The sequence below is a fragment of the Candida margitis genome (assembly GCF_024628925.1).
Source record: "Candida margitis strain CBS 14175 chromosome Unknown scaffold9, whole genome shotgun sequence".
In the NCBI taxonomy this organism is placed as follows: Eukaryota; Fungi; Ascomycota; class Pichiomycetes; order Serinales; family Debaryomycetaceae; genus Lodderomyces; species Lodderomyces margitis.
The window spans coordinates 1-16,970 of record NW_026261766.1 but is presented as its reverse complement, the minus strand read 5'-3'; the positions used below and the strand labels follow the sequence as shown (position 1 = coordinate 16,970).

Here is a 16,970-nt window from a genome sequence, read left to right as displayed (position 1 = left end):
AAAAAGTATGGTCATGATGTTGAATAGAGAGAGGTCTTGGGGGAGAGTTTTCCTAATGGCATTGTGCTATGTATATATCGTACTTGATAATTAATATAAAGTATATTACATTTTGAGAAAAGAAGCGCCCTTTTATCATCTTCTCTCGTAAGTTCGAACTCTCGGGCGTATTATATCAGACTCAGTATCCTCGTCAGATAAATAGCTGTCGGCAATTGGCAAACTTGGGCCAGAGGATGCAGCGACTTCTGCATAAGTCTGTCTGTACCCTTCTCTATGCACCTGCTGAACTTCTGATACAACTGCTTGAATGTACTCGCTGATTTGTGGTCTGTCTGAATCGAGTTGAGCTAATTCGAAACCAACTTGCCCTCCATTGTTGTCGTCGCCGACACCCTTCTGCAACCTATTACATTTCTCACACTCCTTTATTACAACACCAACCGTCTCTTTAATTCGTGGCCAGTGGTATTTTTCAGCAACTTGAGTTGTAGTTTTGTTTATGCCGAGATGTCCGTTATTTCGGTGTAAGTCAAAACAAATGCGCAATTGCTGGTCCGAGTCCGACACAACTTCCTTGCCTTTCAACATAAGCTTCCCGTTGGATAAACTATAGTGCATCGCACCTGCTCTCAATCTGGCTTTTTCTTGACGGTCGGCTGTTGCGGGATACTTGCCTGTCTCCAAATAGTATTTGATCTTGTCAAATCTGTAGGCACTGGACTCTGCCACAGTCTTGTCTGCAAGTTCACGGCCATATATTATTGCATCCACTGGTTGATCAAAATTCTTCACATAAGCAGCACTTTTTATTTTGCCTGCTCTTTTGAAGTTTAGCGATTCCCACAACTTTCGAGCGGCTGCATTGCTCTCAAACACGAGATTGAAAGTGGCGTATGTATACCCAAGTTTAGGGGCCCATTGCAAAAAGCAGTCGGTCAATGTCCTTCCAATTCCCTTACCTCTGATACCAGCATTTACAAGAAACTCAGCTGTGCAAATATGTGAACACCGTCTTCCTGGATAATTGGGTTTGATAGAAAATATACCCAAACATTCATTCTCCCACGACTTTTCATCTTGTTTTCCATTCAAAACGGGATCATCCCCAAGACACATTATCCCAACAAAGGAAGCAAACCAGTGATCAACAAATTGATCTAGTGTTAGTGGGTCAAAAAACGGTAGGGTTTCGCCTCTTTCAATCTCCATATTGTATTCATCGCAAAGGAAATGTAGTAGTCCTACCGGAATATCAAGTGGTGACAGAATAGGGTATATCGTTGCCGTTGTTACACCATCTTTGAGAAGAATTGTATACCTTTCGTTTATCTTGTTTGGTTGAGTGACTGAGTGCGAAGAAACTTCTGTCTCGTGGTTTGGGTCATCAAGTACGCTATGGTGTCTTTTCCTGTTTGATTTGTTTACCTGTTTCAGTTGTCGAACTGCTGCTACAGCGTCATCGTGGGTCATATCACACCATCAAGAAGCAGTCGGATCGAATCTCTTGTAAAAGCTGAGGTTCAGAAACAAGTTTGATGCTACCAAGTTTTACAAAATGTTCCTCCTTTGAGCACCCAATTTTTGAAACAAAGTATTGACTATTCAATTCTACTTTTATAGAGTCTATTTTTACCAAGAGATTGGCTGTCCTGAAAGTGTACTACTTTACTTCAAATCCTTTCCAAACATGTAAGCACCCACCAACCGATCGTACCCCTCCAACACGGCCACGTTCTTGACGTATCCTATTCTTTCAAACCCCAAAGAGTCCCATATCTTTAAACTTGCCATGTTAGTCTCAAAAACCAAATTAAACACTGAGTAGACGTATCCCAATTGAGGTGCAATAACCAAATACTTTGCTCCCAACTCCTTTCCCAAGCCCAAGCCTCGTTTTACATGGTTTACGACAAATCCAGCATTACATATATGTGAACAACGGCCAATGTAATTTGGTTTGACGTAAAAAGTGCCCAAGAATATGCTGTTCCATTGCTCAACTGATAAATTTTGTAGTTGTAGATCATCAAATGACTCGAAATCTCCATCAATTAAAATTGCAGCATAATGAAGAAACCAGTAGTTCTTGAAATCCTCGAATGATTTGACTTCATGATACGGGTAAGTGAGACCTTCTTCTACTACAAAATTGAATTCGTTTTGTAGTGAAATGATTAAGTTTTTAGGAACACTGGAAACATCATGGATGTTGAACAAGGTAACTGGTCTTTCATCTTTTTTCAAATTGAAATTTATCACTGACTGTTTAATCTTTGGTGTTGATTCAAATTTGTTATCAGCAAAAGGGAGATCTTTGACTGATTCGTAAGTAGTATCGATTGAAGTCATTTGAAAAGCTGACGTGTTAGTAAGGGAAACTGGCTTCTATGTTGATATTTTACTAAACATGACTCAATTTATACACGGAACTCAGAAGCCGACTATCAATGGCTTTTGTTTTGTAAATGGTAGCATCTTACAAAAGCGCATTGGGTCGAAACAGGCCCTATACAATGATTATATCCAATCTAGAAATATGCTTCGTAAAGTTAAATTATTGAAACCTTAAATCTGTCAACTTTGGAATATGCTGTGTATAATCTGTGGACAAAATAAGGAACTGGTGATACAGGTGTATTGAGAATCTTGCCCAAATATTTTGCAAATAAACTTACTCAATCGAAACTCAAAATTTTTAAGTATAAAGGATTCAAGAATCCAACTGTGAAATAATCTACAATATTAAACTAATGCTTGTAGATAACTGACGTGAGTTGTGCTCGTCTCTTGCTTTGCAATAATTGTCCAAAAAGAGCAATACAATATGCTTTTATTTCCGTGTGATTGGTCCTGCATATAATATATTTGTTGATGGAATTTTAAACTTCTTTTCTTTCTTTCTTCAACTTCAAAAAGGGATACTCAATTTTTTTAGTTTTGATGGAAAGAACACTCCCATTACTTTCATACTATATCAAACACCAAGAGCAAATCACATCACTCGTTGCATTAGCCTCAACACTTAAGTACATGGGTCAGAATACTTTTATATAACATGGAACAAGACTACAAGAGAAACGGAACCGCTTCCGACAGTATGTACCATTGAGAAACCCACACCTCGCGTGTCCAAAGAAAGTCTGGAGCATCTTTACTAACTAATGCTTTTCTCTTTTATAGCCATCAGTAAACGAGATAAGAGGAGGAACAACATTGCAACCCGGTTGCATAAACTAGAGCTGACGTTTAAAAACGATCGAGATATATTTTATCGCAATAGTTTACATGAATTACAGAATAAATTAGCAAGTCTACAACAGGGCACCAACGAAGAATACGTGACAAAGAAATTACAATTGGAAGAAACTAGAGATTATGAGTTGACGAAATTGCGTCTTTGGGAGGAATACCAGGTCAAGAGTATTGAAATGGAGTATAATCAAGCCTTACAAAAGGCAAAGGAGAACCACGACAAGATGATCAAGTTGATCAAGGAGAAACTATACGATAAGCTACAGAAACAGATAAAGACTTTGAAAGAGGATAAATATTTGTTGAATCTTTTGAATAGTAATAGCTATAATCATGATGAGGGTGGCAAGAATAGAGACAATGAAACACTAGCGGCAGCCATGGGGTTGAATGTTCACGATAGGAGATCTCTAAGGAAAAGAGGCGAGTACTTGGGTCGTTTTGCAACAGGGGAAATGGACGACCTATCAGATGGAGGAGGTGGTTTGAATGGCAATATGTCATCGGCACAAAATGGATCTGGTTATATATCGCTGGGTAAGAGAAGAAGACTTCACACAACGAGATATTCATCAAACGACGAAGTATCGAGTAGCACGGCAAGTGCTAAACCTTGGCATCACAATGGAAATACCAGCTCTGCTGCTCATCATAGCTCAATATACGCCCACAATAGGTCGAATGGTGGAGTCAACAGCGGATATGAATCTAACTTTAGTGATAAAGATTATGATGCATTAAACACGTTTATCATGGAGAACGAGGATGGCGTAAAGTCTCTAATTTACGACGGCAATGGTTTAAATGGTGATGATGGAAATCATAATAGCTACAAGGTGCAGACACGTGGATCGCATAAACAGTTTGTTGGTCCACAAGGTTTGAAACCGGAAGAATTGAATGATGATTTGGTACTACTACGCACTGCAATAGTAAAGAAGGAAAAGTAATACACTGCTGATAGATCTAGATGACTGGTAGAGGGAGAAAGAGAAAGAGAAAGAGAAAGACGGTGAAGAGTGTTTGTTCATTTTGATGATGTATTTTGTATTTTGTGTATTTTGTGTAATCTAAATGTTTTTTTTTTTTGATGAAAACCTAATAATCGGCGTTTGAATATTTTCCCTCTTCATCGGCGTTTATTTTGCTGCGGTGGAAAACTAAGTGAGAGTCCACTTGAGGAATAAGACCACGCATATGAAAAAAGGGTCGGGAATTGCTAATCTATATGCTTCAAAATGTCTATAAATAGGATAAGAGCTCTACTACTGCGTTCCAAAAAGACCACTGCTATCCTATTACTATTAACATCCTTGATCCTATTTACAACTCTACTATTCAAGGACATCGATCTACTACCCAATAATGATCCGTACTGGATAAACTATAAAATTCACAAACCACCCAACGATGATACTTTAAAGGAACTTAGTGAGCAAAAACTAGAGACCAAGATTGACTCTCCCTTTCAGTACGGTTGTGCTATTCCCAACACCGATCAACAACCGCGTGCCAATGCTGCTTTCGTCATGCTCTGTCGCAACCTGGAAATCAAGGGAGTCATATCGAGTATGAAATCGATGGAACGGCATTTTAACCAATGGTATAATTACCCCTGGGTTTTTCTCAACAATGAAGAGTTTTCGCCGCAGTTTAAAGATGCAATTTTGAATCATACCAGTGCCAAAGTTTCGTTTGGATTGATTGATATGCAAGATTGGGAGTTTCTGAAGGATATACCTGAAGCTGAATTGCATGAGTGGATAGAGTCACAGGGTGATCGTGAGTTACTCTATGGTAATTTGAAGAGTTATCATAAAATGTGTCGATTTTATTCGGGCAAATTTTATTTGCATCCGTTAGTTAAACAATTGGACTGGTATTGGCGAGTCGAACCAAATATTGAGTTCTACTGTGATTTAACTTATGATCCATTCATTGAGATGGAAAAAAGAGGGAAGAAATATGGGTTTAATGTGATGTTGTTTGATTTGTACTACTCCATCCCCGGATTGTTTCGCCATGTGCAAACATTTATTAAAAAACACAACATTAAAGTGAAAAGCAGTTGGAATTTGTTTGCCTTGAACTCAAAGTGGCTCGATGGCGAAGATGAACTTGGCGTATACGATGGAATTCACAATTCGCACGATTTAATTGTTGAGATTCAGGATCAAATATACTTGCAGAAATTTCTTCATGAACAAACGGGTAAGACCGACGATGTTTTTACCAAGTACCCTTATTTAACGCGTCGTATCCTCCAAAAGAGCAAGGATATGCCTAAATTACACGAAGATAGAACTGATAAAGAAGAGTATAATTTATGTCATTTTTGGTCCAATTTTGAAATTGCTCGTGTTGATTTATTTACGTCTACGGGGTACCAGCTGTTTTACCAACATCTTGAGTCAGCAGGAGGGTTTTACAAGGAAAGATGGGGTGATGCACCAGTTCATTCACTAGCAGTGGGCATGTTTTTGGATCTTAATGAAGTTCATTACTTTCGAGATATAGGATATCGACATGAAATATTTGTTCATTGTCCAGCTAATGCGCCCGAACACCAATTGGAATATGTGGCAAACCCCAACTATGTTGCATTTACTGCTGGTGATGGGGACACCACACAGGAACGAGTTATTTCACCCGATAAACCAAGGTACAATGGTGTTGGATGTAGGTGTAAATGTCCCCAGGAGTATGATGATATTGAAAATACTGAATGTATGAAGCGATGGCAAAAGTATACACAAGATGATTATAGAGATCCAGAACCAGTTAATCTTGAGTCGTGGAAAAAACGATTAACGAGAAAGATCAAACACCACTTAATAGCTGGAGGTAGCATGGAGGAAGATCTAGTATAGAGTCGTACTACGTAGTAGTTTTAATAGAAAAATAATGGAGCCGATTTGTAGTGCACCACTAAGCGTGCAGCATCAGTCAGATTTCTATTTCATCAAAAGCCGAGCTCCAAAAAAGAGAGATAGCTTCTACACCAAAAGCTGAGGTAGTCTAAATAATTGGTCATCAAATTTAAATATATATGCTATACAATAATACGAAATGAAAAAAAGGAAAGTAGATCAAAACACTGGTTTGATTTAACCACCGAAACCATACAAGGTTCTACCTTGTCTCTTCAAAGCGTAAACAACATCCAATGAAGTAACAGTCTTTCTCTTTGCGTGTTCAGTGTAAGTAACAGCATCTCTGATAACGTTTTCCAAAAATTGTTTCAAAACAATTCTAACTTCTTCGTAAATCAAGGCAGAAATACGTTTAACACCACCTCTTCTTGCCAATCTTCTGATAGCTGGCTTTGTTATACCTTGAATGTTATCTCTCAAGATCTTTCTGTGTCTCTTAGCACCTCCTTTTCCTAATCCTTTTCCTCCTTTTCCTCTACCAGACATTGTTGTTAATTATTTGTATATGTATGGGGTATGTGTTGATTAAAAAAAAAAGAATAGATGTGTGGTTAATGAAAAGGGAAATTGTTGTGATATTTAAATAGAAAAATGTTTTGCTAGTTGAGTGGTGAATGGAACAATCAAAATTTCATTTTACATTAAAGGGGAGAGAGAGAGAAGGTGTGTGTATGTAGTAATAGATCATAAGCGCGAGGCAAGAGAGAGATAAACATAGCACTAAACGTAGTACTATAGAAGAAGGTCCAAGCGTGTTAGTGTTGTGATGCGCAAATCTACACTCTCGTGTCTTTCTGTAACTTTTCTTTTCTTTTGTTAGTGCTTCATACTCTTCAGTAGTGTTCTTGTGTGTTCTTGTGTAGATTAGTTGAACTTATTTGTACAACAAAGGAAATACTCTTCTGTCTTTTGTATCAAACAAAAGACGCATTGGTTTTAAATTTACGCACCAGTCTTAATTTTACTCACACACATAATAATTAATTTTTCCTTTGATGTAATAAAAGGTTAAAAGGAGCTACCATTCCCACGAAAAAGAAAAAAAAAGAAAAATAAAGAAGAGTAGACGCAAAAACAAATCTTTTGATCGCGCGACTCTTTTCTCTCTTGAAACGTCTCTGTATAATCATTTATCGACTGCAAAAAAATGTAAACAAAGAACAACAACATAAACATAGACACACACTAGAACCTAAATACAAAATTTGGATATATAAACTTCATCCTGCCCTCTTATCTCAACCCAATTTTATCTGCTTTTTGCTTCTTCCTTTCTCTTTTCTTACATTAGACAACTATACACAATGGCTAGAACTAAGCAAACAGCAAGAAAATCCACTGGTGGTAAAGCCCCAAGAAAACAATTGGCCTCTAAAGCCGCTAGAAAGTCCGCCCCAACTACCGGTGGTGTCAAGAAACCACACAGATATAAGCCAGGTACCGTTGCTTTGAGAGAAATCAGAAGATTCCAAAAATCGACTGAATTGTTGATTAGAAAATTGCCATTCCAAAGATTGGTTAGAGAAATTGCTCAAGATTTCAAGACTGATTTGAGATTCCAATCTTCTGCTATCGGTGCTTTGCAAGAAGCTGTTGAAGCTTACTTGGTTGGTTTGTTTGAAGACACCAACTTGTGTGCTATCCATGCTAAGAGAGTTACCATCCAAAAGAAGGATATTCAATTGGCTAGAAGATTGAGAGGTGAAAGAGCTTAAAACTGCTTTAATATAATGACAGGTTATGAGAATTGGTAACACCTTGATGGTTTATTGGTTTTCAGTTCTTATTGGTTCGGTTATATGTAGTATAACAATGTGTATATTAGTAATGAAATATTAGATTTTTTGAATTCTGAAATGTAAAGCAAAGTGTTGGCATTTGCTTATGGGATGATAAAACTAACAGTAACTGGTTTACAGCAACAAATTTTACTACTCATTTAAATTCTAGCCTTCAAAACATATAAAAAACACCATCCCCTTCTCAATAAAGAGTTCCTGGAATCAGTTACTCACGAGAACAACAAACATGTTCTTTCTTGCTGGTCAAAGTTTGTACGTCCAAAACAGTATACTTTCCACCAGAACCTTGGTTCTTCACTGTTTGTCATTAAGTGCCTTTCTTTTTAGGGCCGATCTTTTGTCACGTGAATAATTTCAAAGCGGTAGCAATTAATATCTGAAATTTCCCAATAAGCATCATTGCTGTTGTCATACAACTACTACTACTCCACATTTCATTCCCAACAACCTAATAATTATGTCTACCTCAACTATCAAACCATCTCCATCAGTCTACGAGCAATTAGATGCGTTATCAGTTTCTCCTTATCCTTCGGGAGTATTATCAGCAGGACTATTTTTAAAAGCACTTACTAAAACTTCATCAGCAGTAACGATACCCAATTCGGGCACATCAGGATCATCGTTTGCATTTCATAAGAAATTGGCAGCCTCACAACCAACGCGATTATCGTGTACTTTATTTGGCTCAGCTATGGCTTTGGGCACCTACATGATGATTGATGGGGATCCATTGAATGCCTCAGGCTTCAATTTTGCTTGGCTGACTTTATATTTAATTGTTAATGGTAAGTCGTCTGTTCTGTCGGTTTTCAAAGGAAGACTAGCTCCAGTTGCATTGTCAGGGTTGGCTTTATTCGATGCTGCGTTATACGGTAGAGAATTCTTTTGGAGCAAGAGAAGCCCCTTTAATAACTAGTAAACAGCCACGGTTAGACAGTGATGGTTTCTATTGTATAAAAGAATCTATCATATTTTTTGTAAATATATATATATAATACTAACAAAACCAAAACCTTTCCCTCTGTCTTCTTATGTCACCCCCATCTCAACGGCAACAACCCACGTTCCTTACAATGCTCCTTTATGTGCCTATCGTCATACAACTCAATAAACTGCTGATCCATTGGTCTCTCCTTTGGCGCAGCAAACTTTCTATACTCGTCAAAGATGATCGTTTTCGACCAATCTTGCAATCGTCTCAAAACTCCTATTAAACAACCAGTTCGGTGTTTACCTCGATTGCAATGTATAAGTATTGGTTGGTTTTCTGGATCTAGGACTATCTTGAGCGCTTGTGTAATCAAGTCCAGTGAGATCTTCACAAATGGTTCCTTGTTCCCCGACATCCCCAATTGAAACAACTTGACATTGTTGCTTTCAAAAAACTTTTCTTGTAGTTCTGGATAGTCTTCTGGGATGAGACATAGTATGGATTTCAATTTGAGTTGTTTCAAGAACGAAAAATTGGCCGGTTGTGGAAATGAACTTCTATAAATTGATCCAATAACTAATGCGAAATTTTCAGGTGGTGTCAATGGCTGGTCATCAACATCAAAGTCGTATTGTAGCTCCTCCTCTGCTCCTTCCGCCGCCTCCACCTTCTTCTCTATCGCGTCTGCCGTTTCGCCCGACTTTCTGTATTGCTTCTGTTGTAGTTCATATTCCAATTGAAGTTTCTTTTGCAAATTCAAATCCAACTTGTCATCTGCATCTTCATCGTAATTCTTTTCCTCTTCCTCTTCTGTTGTCGTAGCATTGTTTTCGTTAGCCGTCTCTTCCAACCTGAGTTGATCCAACTTTGATCGTAGTGGCGTGTCGTCGTTGGTTTGCAATGTAATCTCCGAGGCCAGGTGGGCGTTGAACGAACGCGCGTTAAAATCATTGTATGTCAGTTCCCTCTTTGATATGGTATTCGGTAGACCTGGGATGTCCTCGTCCATTTGAAACGGGCTATCTGCGTTTTCGGCCATTGGGTCAATTGTTGTGCGTGTGTGTCAAAAAAAATGCTATATTGCTTTGCAGCTACGTATTAGTTCAGGTTTAGCTAAAGATTATCTCTCTGTATGGTTTTTAGTTTAAATACTGTCTGAGTGTTTTGGTTGATAAGATTTACCTATGATTTGCAAAATGTTATACAAGTCTGTTTTGGATGTGAATTACCATTGTCTATTCTCTTCTCTCTCCCCTTTGCAATCAACGATTAGAGATCTTTTTTTTCTTCTTTTCCTTCTTTTTCTTTGTCACTTATTGATTCTTCCTATCAAAATCTTTGTTTCGCACGATTACCACAGTAAAGTAGTGTAATAAGGACCAATTTTTTATTATTGAATGTCGTAATTTATCAATGTCTCGACAATATGATTTTTTGCGACACTTACTTTTTATTTTGATGCTCTTCTCAGGAATTTTCACAGCTTTTTGGAATAAGGAGTCAGTAATAACCAAGTGCCCACCTACAACAAGAAACAGCAACATCATAAAATGTCTGGAGGCAAGAAAAGGGTGCATAACAGTGACCACTCGGGACACAACAAAAATAGAAGTGTCAAACGTGGGAGAACTGAGTTGAGAACAGTGACTCGAACTGCTCAAAGACCAAGACGAGATGGCCCAAAAACAAACCACTCGATTAACAAAACCGACAATGGCGGTGCATTTGAAGCCCAGAGTGAAAGTGAAAAAGAAGAATTGTCGGAAGAAGAAGAGGATCTCAGTGGGAAAGCATACTCTGCATTGTTGATGCTACTAAAGTCAAAAAACAAGGACAAATCCACTTCTGAACCAAAAGAAGATGAGGTTGTGCAAGAAGAGAGTCAACAGCCAGATTCGGAAGCAGATGACGAAGAACTTGCAGGAGAAAACTTTGACGAGGACCACGAAGAATCAGATGATGATGATGAAGAAAATGACGAAGAAGATTCACCAGCAGAGTTGGCAGCTGACCCATTTGAAGCCCACTTCAATCAGCCTAGCGATGAGTATTTAGAAAAGGAGGAACAGTTGGTGATTAAAGAACACAACAAGTGGAATATACTGTCAAAAGCAACATTTGAAGACTTGTCATTGAGTTCAACAACATTGACACCTCCAGGGGAAGCCATAATCAATGTAAATAACAAAACGCCATCCAACGTTAAAAAGTTCCATTTATTGAAAATGAGGGTCATGGACGCATATATCAATGAATTTGGTGAAGATTTCACCAAATTGGATTCTATTCTACTTCAACCACTCTTGAACTACCAGGATGTCAACTATCAATATAAATCATTCACTAACAAGTCGTATAGGAAGCTATATGCCATGCATGCATTGAACCACATATACAAGACCAGAGATAGAATTATCAAAAACACAGCTAAATTGCACCACGCATCAGAAGCCAACCAAGATTTAGAATTGAGAGACCAAGGCTTTACTCGACCAAAAGTATTGATTCTTTTACCATCAAGAGAAGCGTGCCACACATTAGTTGAATTGTTGATCAAACTATCAGGCACAACACAACAGGAAAATAAAAAGAGGTTCACGGCTCAATTCCACGCAAAAGATGTAGCAAGAAGCAACAAACCGCAGGACTTTCAGGATGCATTGAAGGGAAACAACAATGATTATTTTTGCATTGGGTTGAAATTAACTCGTAAGTCGTTGAAGTTGTATTCGTCGTTCTACTCCTCAGACATCATAATTGCATCTCCGCTTGGATTGTCAATGATTTTGGAGAACCCAGATAAAAAGAAACGTCAGTATGACTTTATCTCTTCGATTGAAGTGCTTATTGTCGATAGAGCTAACCAAATTGAGATGCAAAACTGGGACCACGTAAACACAATTATGAAATACATAAACAAAGTTCCAAAAGATTTCCACGATGCTGATTTTAGCAGGATTAGAATGTGGAGCATAAATGATCAGGCCAAGTTATTGAGGCAAACGTTGGTGTTTTGTGAGTACTTGACTCCGTCAATTAATAACCTTGTTTCGTCAAAGTCTTATAACCTACTGGGTAAAATCAAATTCAAGCCAATCACCACGTCAGACAACAGTATCATGAACTCCATTGGTGTTAAGATTAAGCAAATTTTCCAAAGATTTCCTAGCGAGTCGCCAACAAATGATCCTGATGCAAGGTTCAAGTTTTTCATCAATTCAATACTCCCCAATTTGTTAAAGACGACATCTTACGATGATGGTATTATGATCTACATCCCATCCTACTTTGATTACCTCCGTATTAAGGATTATTTCAAAACATCCACCAAGTTCAACTTTGGCGCCATTGACGAATACAGTTCCCAGTCCAAATTGACGAGAACACGACATGAATTCGCCACTGGCAAAATCAAAATCATGTTGTATACAGAGAGATTACATTATTTCAGAAGATATGAAATCAGTGGAGTCAAAAATATAATCATGTATGCACCACCAACAAATCCTATATTTTATAAAGAATTGATTCGTTTTATTGCTAAATCGGTATTTAAAGATGAATGTGATTTGAATTTGGTAACAGTTAAGATCCTTTACTCAAAGTGGGATGCAACCGCGTTGGATAGAATTGTGGGTAATGAACGTGCACCAATTCTTTGTCATTCAAGAAATGAAATGTATGAATTTAGATAGCAAAGTGTGTATGTGTGTGTATGTGTGTGTATATGTGTGTGTGTGCGTTAGCCCATCAGGCGCTTAATGTATTAAATGCCATAATAAAGCAGCCAATAGCAACGTAGGGGCTTAACCTCTCTCCAATTCTAGCGAATTTGTAAAAAACACTCAAGATTCCTGTTTTCCTGTTATCTAGAAGTGTTGGGGTGACACTATGGACATACGTGCAAGTGCAAATGAGAAGAAGAAGCACTTGCAAAAGGGATTGAAAGTTGAATAATGCAGACTATGGGGGAAGAAGTATCTTGTTAGTATATGGCAGGTGGAGAGTTCATTTTAGGAAGCATCGACATACCATCGTTATTGTTGATGAATGATGGATGATCTGTTCTGGAAATTCCGTGTTCACGAGCAAAGTTTAAAAAAAAAGGAGACTCAAAAAATAAACTGTAAATTTAAAAAACGCTACCGACACATCTATTTATTGCACTATTCTATACTACTTAGCTGACATCATCCTCTCTACACGAGCAGGGACGTCAAATTTATCTGCAATGATTTCATAAAACTGCAATTTTGAACTATCTCCCAATTTCCCACTACCAAACTGCTCATCAAACTCTTGAACATTGTGGATCTTGAATGCATTATGAGTTTCACCTTCGACACCACCAAAAACCAGCAACAATTTAGACCACTTCCAGAGCCCATTTATATCATTGTATGACCTGGTTGGCCCTTTAATTTTCCTTTCGATTGTGTACCCATCATTGTTTATCAAAAATACCTTGGGCAAGTTATGTAAAATGTGATGGTATCTAATGAAACTGGAAAATTCTTGTGCCGTCATTTGAGCACCGCCGTCTCCTTGTACCAAAATGATACGTTGATTCAGACCCAAATCATTGATTGCCATTGTAGCGCCAAATGTTGCTGGCACTGCATATCCAATTGATCCATAACTCCAACCCGAAAGGAGATGCAAGTTTGAAGGAAACTTGATATCCATTACTCCAAAGCAAAAAGACATGGTGTCAACAATCAAAAAATCATTCAGCTGAAGGTTATTGGAGAGAAATTTGTTGATTTTGGACTGGGGACAGCAGAAATTGTCTGTTTTGGATGCAACATGGTTGTCTTGAGGAATAAATTTATATGTGGTCAGTCTTGTGGCAGATATTTGAGCAATTTCCAATTTTTCAGTCAAGTTGTGCAAAAACTCGCCCATTGAGAATAACTTTTCGCCATTAAACTGTTTTATATGGTGTATGGAGTTGTTGATTTGAATATAATCAGGGTGAACAATTACCGTATTGTCTGCTTTGGAAAAATCACGACTATATCCACCGTTGTTCATTTCGGTATCGTAATAGCCTAAGAGAAGCAAGAAATCAGAATTTTCAAACAACTGTTGAACTTTAAGATCAGATGACCCAGCGCCCGTGTATACACCAACGAAATTGCTTCTGGTCTCATCAATGTTTCTTCCAAAGTTGGCGGAGAATAACTTAACGCTCTCTGGCAATTTTTGGGCAAATTGATCAAGTTCAGCTTGTGCTCCAAATCGAGTAACTAAACAATCAGCAAGCACTGATGGGTCGTTTGATTGGTACAACAATGACAAGATGGAGTCGGTTACTTCATTCAACATGGATTGTGCGTAAGCGGTCCCTTGATATTGTGATAAAGGTGAAAATGGAGTCTCAAGCAACATGCTAGAAGAAGTGAGCATATCAGGTACATCACAGGGAATAAAAAGGTATCCTGGTCGTCTTTCTTGAATAATAGTTCTCAACACTCTGTCAATCTTTGCTGCATTGTTGGACATGTTGTCATCCAACGACTCTTGGATGCAAGATACACCTTCCACCATCTTCTTATAGACATCATGGTCGGGAGCACAAAGTGGATCGTGGTTTGGCACCAAGTGATGTATGTTGACTATTTTGCTTCTTGTTTGCTCGCGTTGTCTCAATGATGGTGTTCCAACAATATGCAATACAGCTCCGTACTCAGTAAAGGCATTAGCAATACCATTAATAGCAGATAATTCACCGACACCATATGTTGATATAAAAACACTCAATCCATCAATGGCTTTTGAATAAGCATCGGCAGCATAAGCACCATTCAACTCGTTACATGTGTTGATTAGCTTGATTCCTTTGTGTGCAACCAAAGGAGAATAACCATGTTCAAGCAAATTGAGATTGAAATCACCAGGGATCTCAAACACTGTCTTGAGCTTAGAATTAGCTTGGGCTATTCTAAGAAAGATGTATTCACCAAGTGCAATATTTTGAGGGATAACCAATGGGATAATACTAGCTTCCTCGGTGTTAGTGGCTGGGGGAGTAATCGGAGTTGTTTCTCTAACTGGTGCCATGGTTAACTGTTGAGTTAAGTAAGAAGTGTGGTGTTCAAAGGAAAGGTAGAGGGTTTGAGGGTACTTATTTATATAATTTTGAAAATAGAGGCCTATGCCAGCAAAGGTCTTGGAAAACACGCATTAATCAAAACTTGCAACAACAAGCCGAAAGTGTGTGAGTTTTGACGCCATAGAATGATCTGGTTACAAGTTTGGCACAATTCGGTTAGATGAAACAATTGTTGTTCTCGGTTATCGATGGCTATTTTTTGTTCCTTATACCCCAGAAAAACCGAAAAGAGAAAAAGCCGAAAAAATAAAATAATACCCCCCTTTTATTTAGATCTGTCAAAGTTTTGTTTCGAATGGTATAAGGCGGCATTAGGTGCGTGACACTCTAGAAATGTATCATTCACTTATAAGGCAAGTGACCATCTGTCATGCGTCTAAAAAGTAGTGTAGGCTATTTATATGTTGCTAGTGGGAGACATAAATAGAGGGGATTGTTCTACGTTTTATACCTTTTTTTTCAATACGAAGTGCCATTCCATTTCACGGCATCAATTTTATTCGTCTAGACACTTCTCTTTAATTTCAGAGTTCCTATATAAAGTACTTTACAAGAAAAAAAGAATTCCAAAGTCTTCAGCTTTGTTTTGCAAATATTCGGCACCAGATGGAAATGAGGGACAAGGACGACTTTAACTCCAAAAACAGAAAACAAAGAGACGCGCTTTCAATACCACTTCTTACGATCTCATTGATCAATATACTGCTATACCCATTTTGTCAGCAGAAAAATGGATCTTCTATTGTATCTATATTCTTTATTCACTCTGCGACAGCACTTTCCTTCTCTTCGCCTTTACTCGAATCAAAAAGGACAATGTTATTTTCAAGCGCAGCCGCCTTCTCTTGCCTTCTGTACAAATACAAAACGAGGAAAGACCAAACTGCCAATGCAAACCCTGACGCTGCCGTGAAACTGTACCCTTTTAAAAACCTCGGTGCTTCAACTGTCTTCCATACCAAGACTGAAATCCATGCTGAGGTCAGTTGGGCTAACATGTTACATGCAACTAAAACAATTTGACGCTCACGTACATCTCTTCGACATATATCTCCCAAGAAGGAGTAGAGTACCGGAGACGAACTCCAACCCCAATATTGCATACAAAATGCAAACCATTTGCCACCTTCAGGAATGTCCCATATTGCAAGTAACAAGTTTCCAAGCACATTGAATACCTGCGAAAACACTATAGCCCCATAACGACTTTTGAGCAAATCGGCAATTGAAGTGGTCAATATCAACCAGAAAATGCCCAATGCTGGTGTTAATGAGGTGTAGTCTTGTAACTGGCCACCTCCAAATCGAGGAGTTCTACCATCATCTTTCGTCAATGATTGGAGCCATAAGGGATATGCTCCAGAGGTACCATTCGAATTGTTCCAACAAAATGTTGTCCACAAGGTTAAGACGTGTATATGCCATGATGAAAGCACCTTTTTCCATAGACCCCAGTTGAAGAAATGGTAAAACTCATTTTCTCTAGGCTTGGCATCCTTTTGATCCTTTCTCATCCTCCTTCTGGCAATTCTAATGTCGTCATCGGATAAAAATATGCTATAACAATCTTCAGGTGTTCCCGGAATCATATAAATTCCAATAAGACCAACCGCAAGACTGATGATACCATCGACAATGAAAATCCATTGCCAGGCTTCATATCCATTGACACCACCCAAATGCCTCTTTATTGCCCCCGAGATCAAACCCGAAGTTAATATTCCCAAGAACTGGCCAATGTAGAAAAATCCTGCTCGACGAGCTACTTCCCCTGTACTTCCTTTAAACCACGAGGCAAACAAGGAATGGTAAGCAATGTATGTTGGTGCTTCAAACGCACCAATAAAGAACCGAATAGCCTTAAGACTAGGTACGTTGGTTACTTGCGATGTACAAATTGTCAATACTGACCAACCAAAGTCCAACGCTGG

At 38.4% G+C, this 16,970-nt stretch overlaps 11 protein-coding genes across 11 annotated transcripts; 5 read left to right on the top strand and 6 right to left on the bottom strand. All coding sequences in view use genetic code 12, as the record gives it.

The window, feature by feature from the left end:
- Positions 1–135: 135 nt before the first annotated feature.
- On the bottom strand, positions 136–1,473 carry SPT10 (Spt10p; the record flags this gene model as incomplete). The annotated part of the gene is made up of 1 exon (XM_051813207.1): positions 136–1,473. The coding sequence occupies one exon, from the start codon at positions 1,471–1,473 to the stop codon at positions 136–138; it is 1,338 nt and encodes a 445-aa protein (XP_051673020.1).
- A 195-nt stretch (positions 1,474–1,668) lies between these two features.
- On the bottom strand, positions 1,669–2,352 carry CANMA_001256 (uncharacterized protein; the record flags this gene model as incomplete). Its single annotated transcript, XM_051813206.1, has 1 exon — positions 1,669–2,352. One exon carries the CDS (start codon positions 2,350–2,352, stop codon positions 1,669–1,671), a length of 684 nt encoding a protein of 227 aa, XP_051673019.1.
- Positions 2,353–3,058: 706 nt separating this feature from the next.
- On the top strand, positions 3,059–4,205 carry CANMA_001255 (uncharacterized protein; the record flags this gene model as incomplete). Its single annotated transcript, XM_051813205.1, has 2 exons — positions 3,059–3,098; positions 3,184–4,205. 2 exons carry the CDS (start codon positions 3,059–3,061, stop codon positions 4,203–4,205), a joined length of 1,062 nt encoding a protein of 353 aa, XP_051673018.1.
- Positions 4,206–4,493: 288 nt separating this feature from the next.
- Positions 4,494–6,125, top strand: CANMA_001254 (glycosyltransferase family 15 protein; the record flags this gene model as incomplete). Its single annotated transcript, XM_051813204.1, has 1 exon — positions 4,494–6,125. The coding sequence occupies one exon, from the start codon at positions 4,494–4,496 to the stop codon at positions 6,123–6,125; it is 1,632 nt and encodes a 543-aa protein (XP_051673017.1).
- Positions 6,126–6,362: 237 nt separating this feature from the next.
- HHF22 (histone) lies at positions 6,363–6,674 on the bottom strand (the record flags this gene model as incomplete). Its single annotated transcript, XM_051813203.1, has 1 exon — positions 6,363–6,674. The coding sequence occupies one exon, from the start codon at positions 6,672–6,674 to the stop codon at positions 6,363–6,365; it is 312 nt and encodes a 103-aa protein (XP_051673016.1).
- Positions 6,675–7,492: 818 nt separating this feature from the next.
- On the top strand, positions 7,493–7,903 carry HHT2 (histone; the record flags this gene model as incomplete). The annotated part of the gene is made up of 1 exon (XM_051813202.1): positions 7,493–7,903. The coding sequence occupies one exon, from the start codon at positions 7,493–7,495 to the stop codon at positions 7,901–7,903; it is 411 nt and encodes a 136-aa protein (XP_051673015.1).
- Positions 7,904–8,447: 544 nt separating this feature from the next.
- Positions 8,448–8,909, top strand: CANMA_001251 (uncharacterized protein; the record flags this gene model as incomplete). The annotated part of the gene is made up of 1 exon (XM_051813201.1): positions 8,448–8,909. The coding sequence occupies one exon, from the start codon at positions 8,448–8,450 to the stop codon at positions 8,907–8,909; it is 462 nt and encodes a 153-aa protein (XP_051673014.1).
- Positions 8,910–9,027: 118 nt separating this feature from the next.
- SIW14 (putative tyrosine protein phosphatase) lies at positions 9,028–9,963 on the bottom strand (the record flags this gene model as incomplete). Its single annotated transcript, XM_051813200.1, has 1 exon — positions 9,028–9,963. One exon carries the CDS (start codon positions 9,961–9,963, stop codon positions 9,028–9,030), a length of 936 nt encoding a protein of 311 aa, XP_051673013.1.
- Positions 9,964–10,474: 511 nt separating this feature from the next.
- Positions 10,475–12,619, top strand: CANMA_001249 (rRNA-binding ribosome biosynthesis protein; the record flags this gene model as incomplete). The annotated part of the gene is made up of 1 exon (XM_051813199.1): positions 10,475–12,619. One exon carries the CDS (start codon positions 10,475–10,477, stop codon positions 12,617–12,619), a length of 2,145 nt encoding a protein of 714 aa, XP_051673012.1.
- A 481-nt stretch (positions 12,620–13,100) lies between these two features.
- ARO10 (phenylpyruvate decarboxylase) lies at positions 13,101–14,987 on the bottom strand (the record flags this gene model as incomplete). Its single annotated transcript, XM_051813197.1, has 1 exon — positions 13,101–14,987. The coding sequence occupies one exon, from the start codon at positions 14,985–14,987 to the stop codon at positions 13,101–13,103; it is 1,887 nt and encodes a 628-aa protein (XP_051673011.1).
- Positions 14,988–15,800: 813 nt separating this feature from the next.
- CANMA_001247 (uncharacterized protein) lies at positions 15,801–16,970 on the bottom strand (the record flags this gene model as incomplete). The annotated part of the gene is made up of 1 exon (XM_051813196.1): positions 15,801–16,970. A coding segment is annotated over one exon (1,170 nt), but the record flags the coding sequence as incomplete, so codon positions are not given.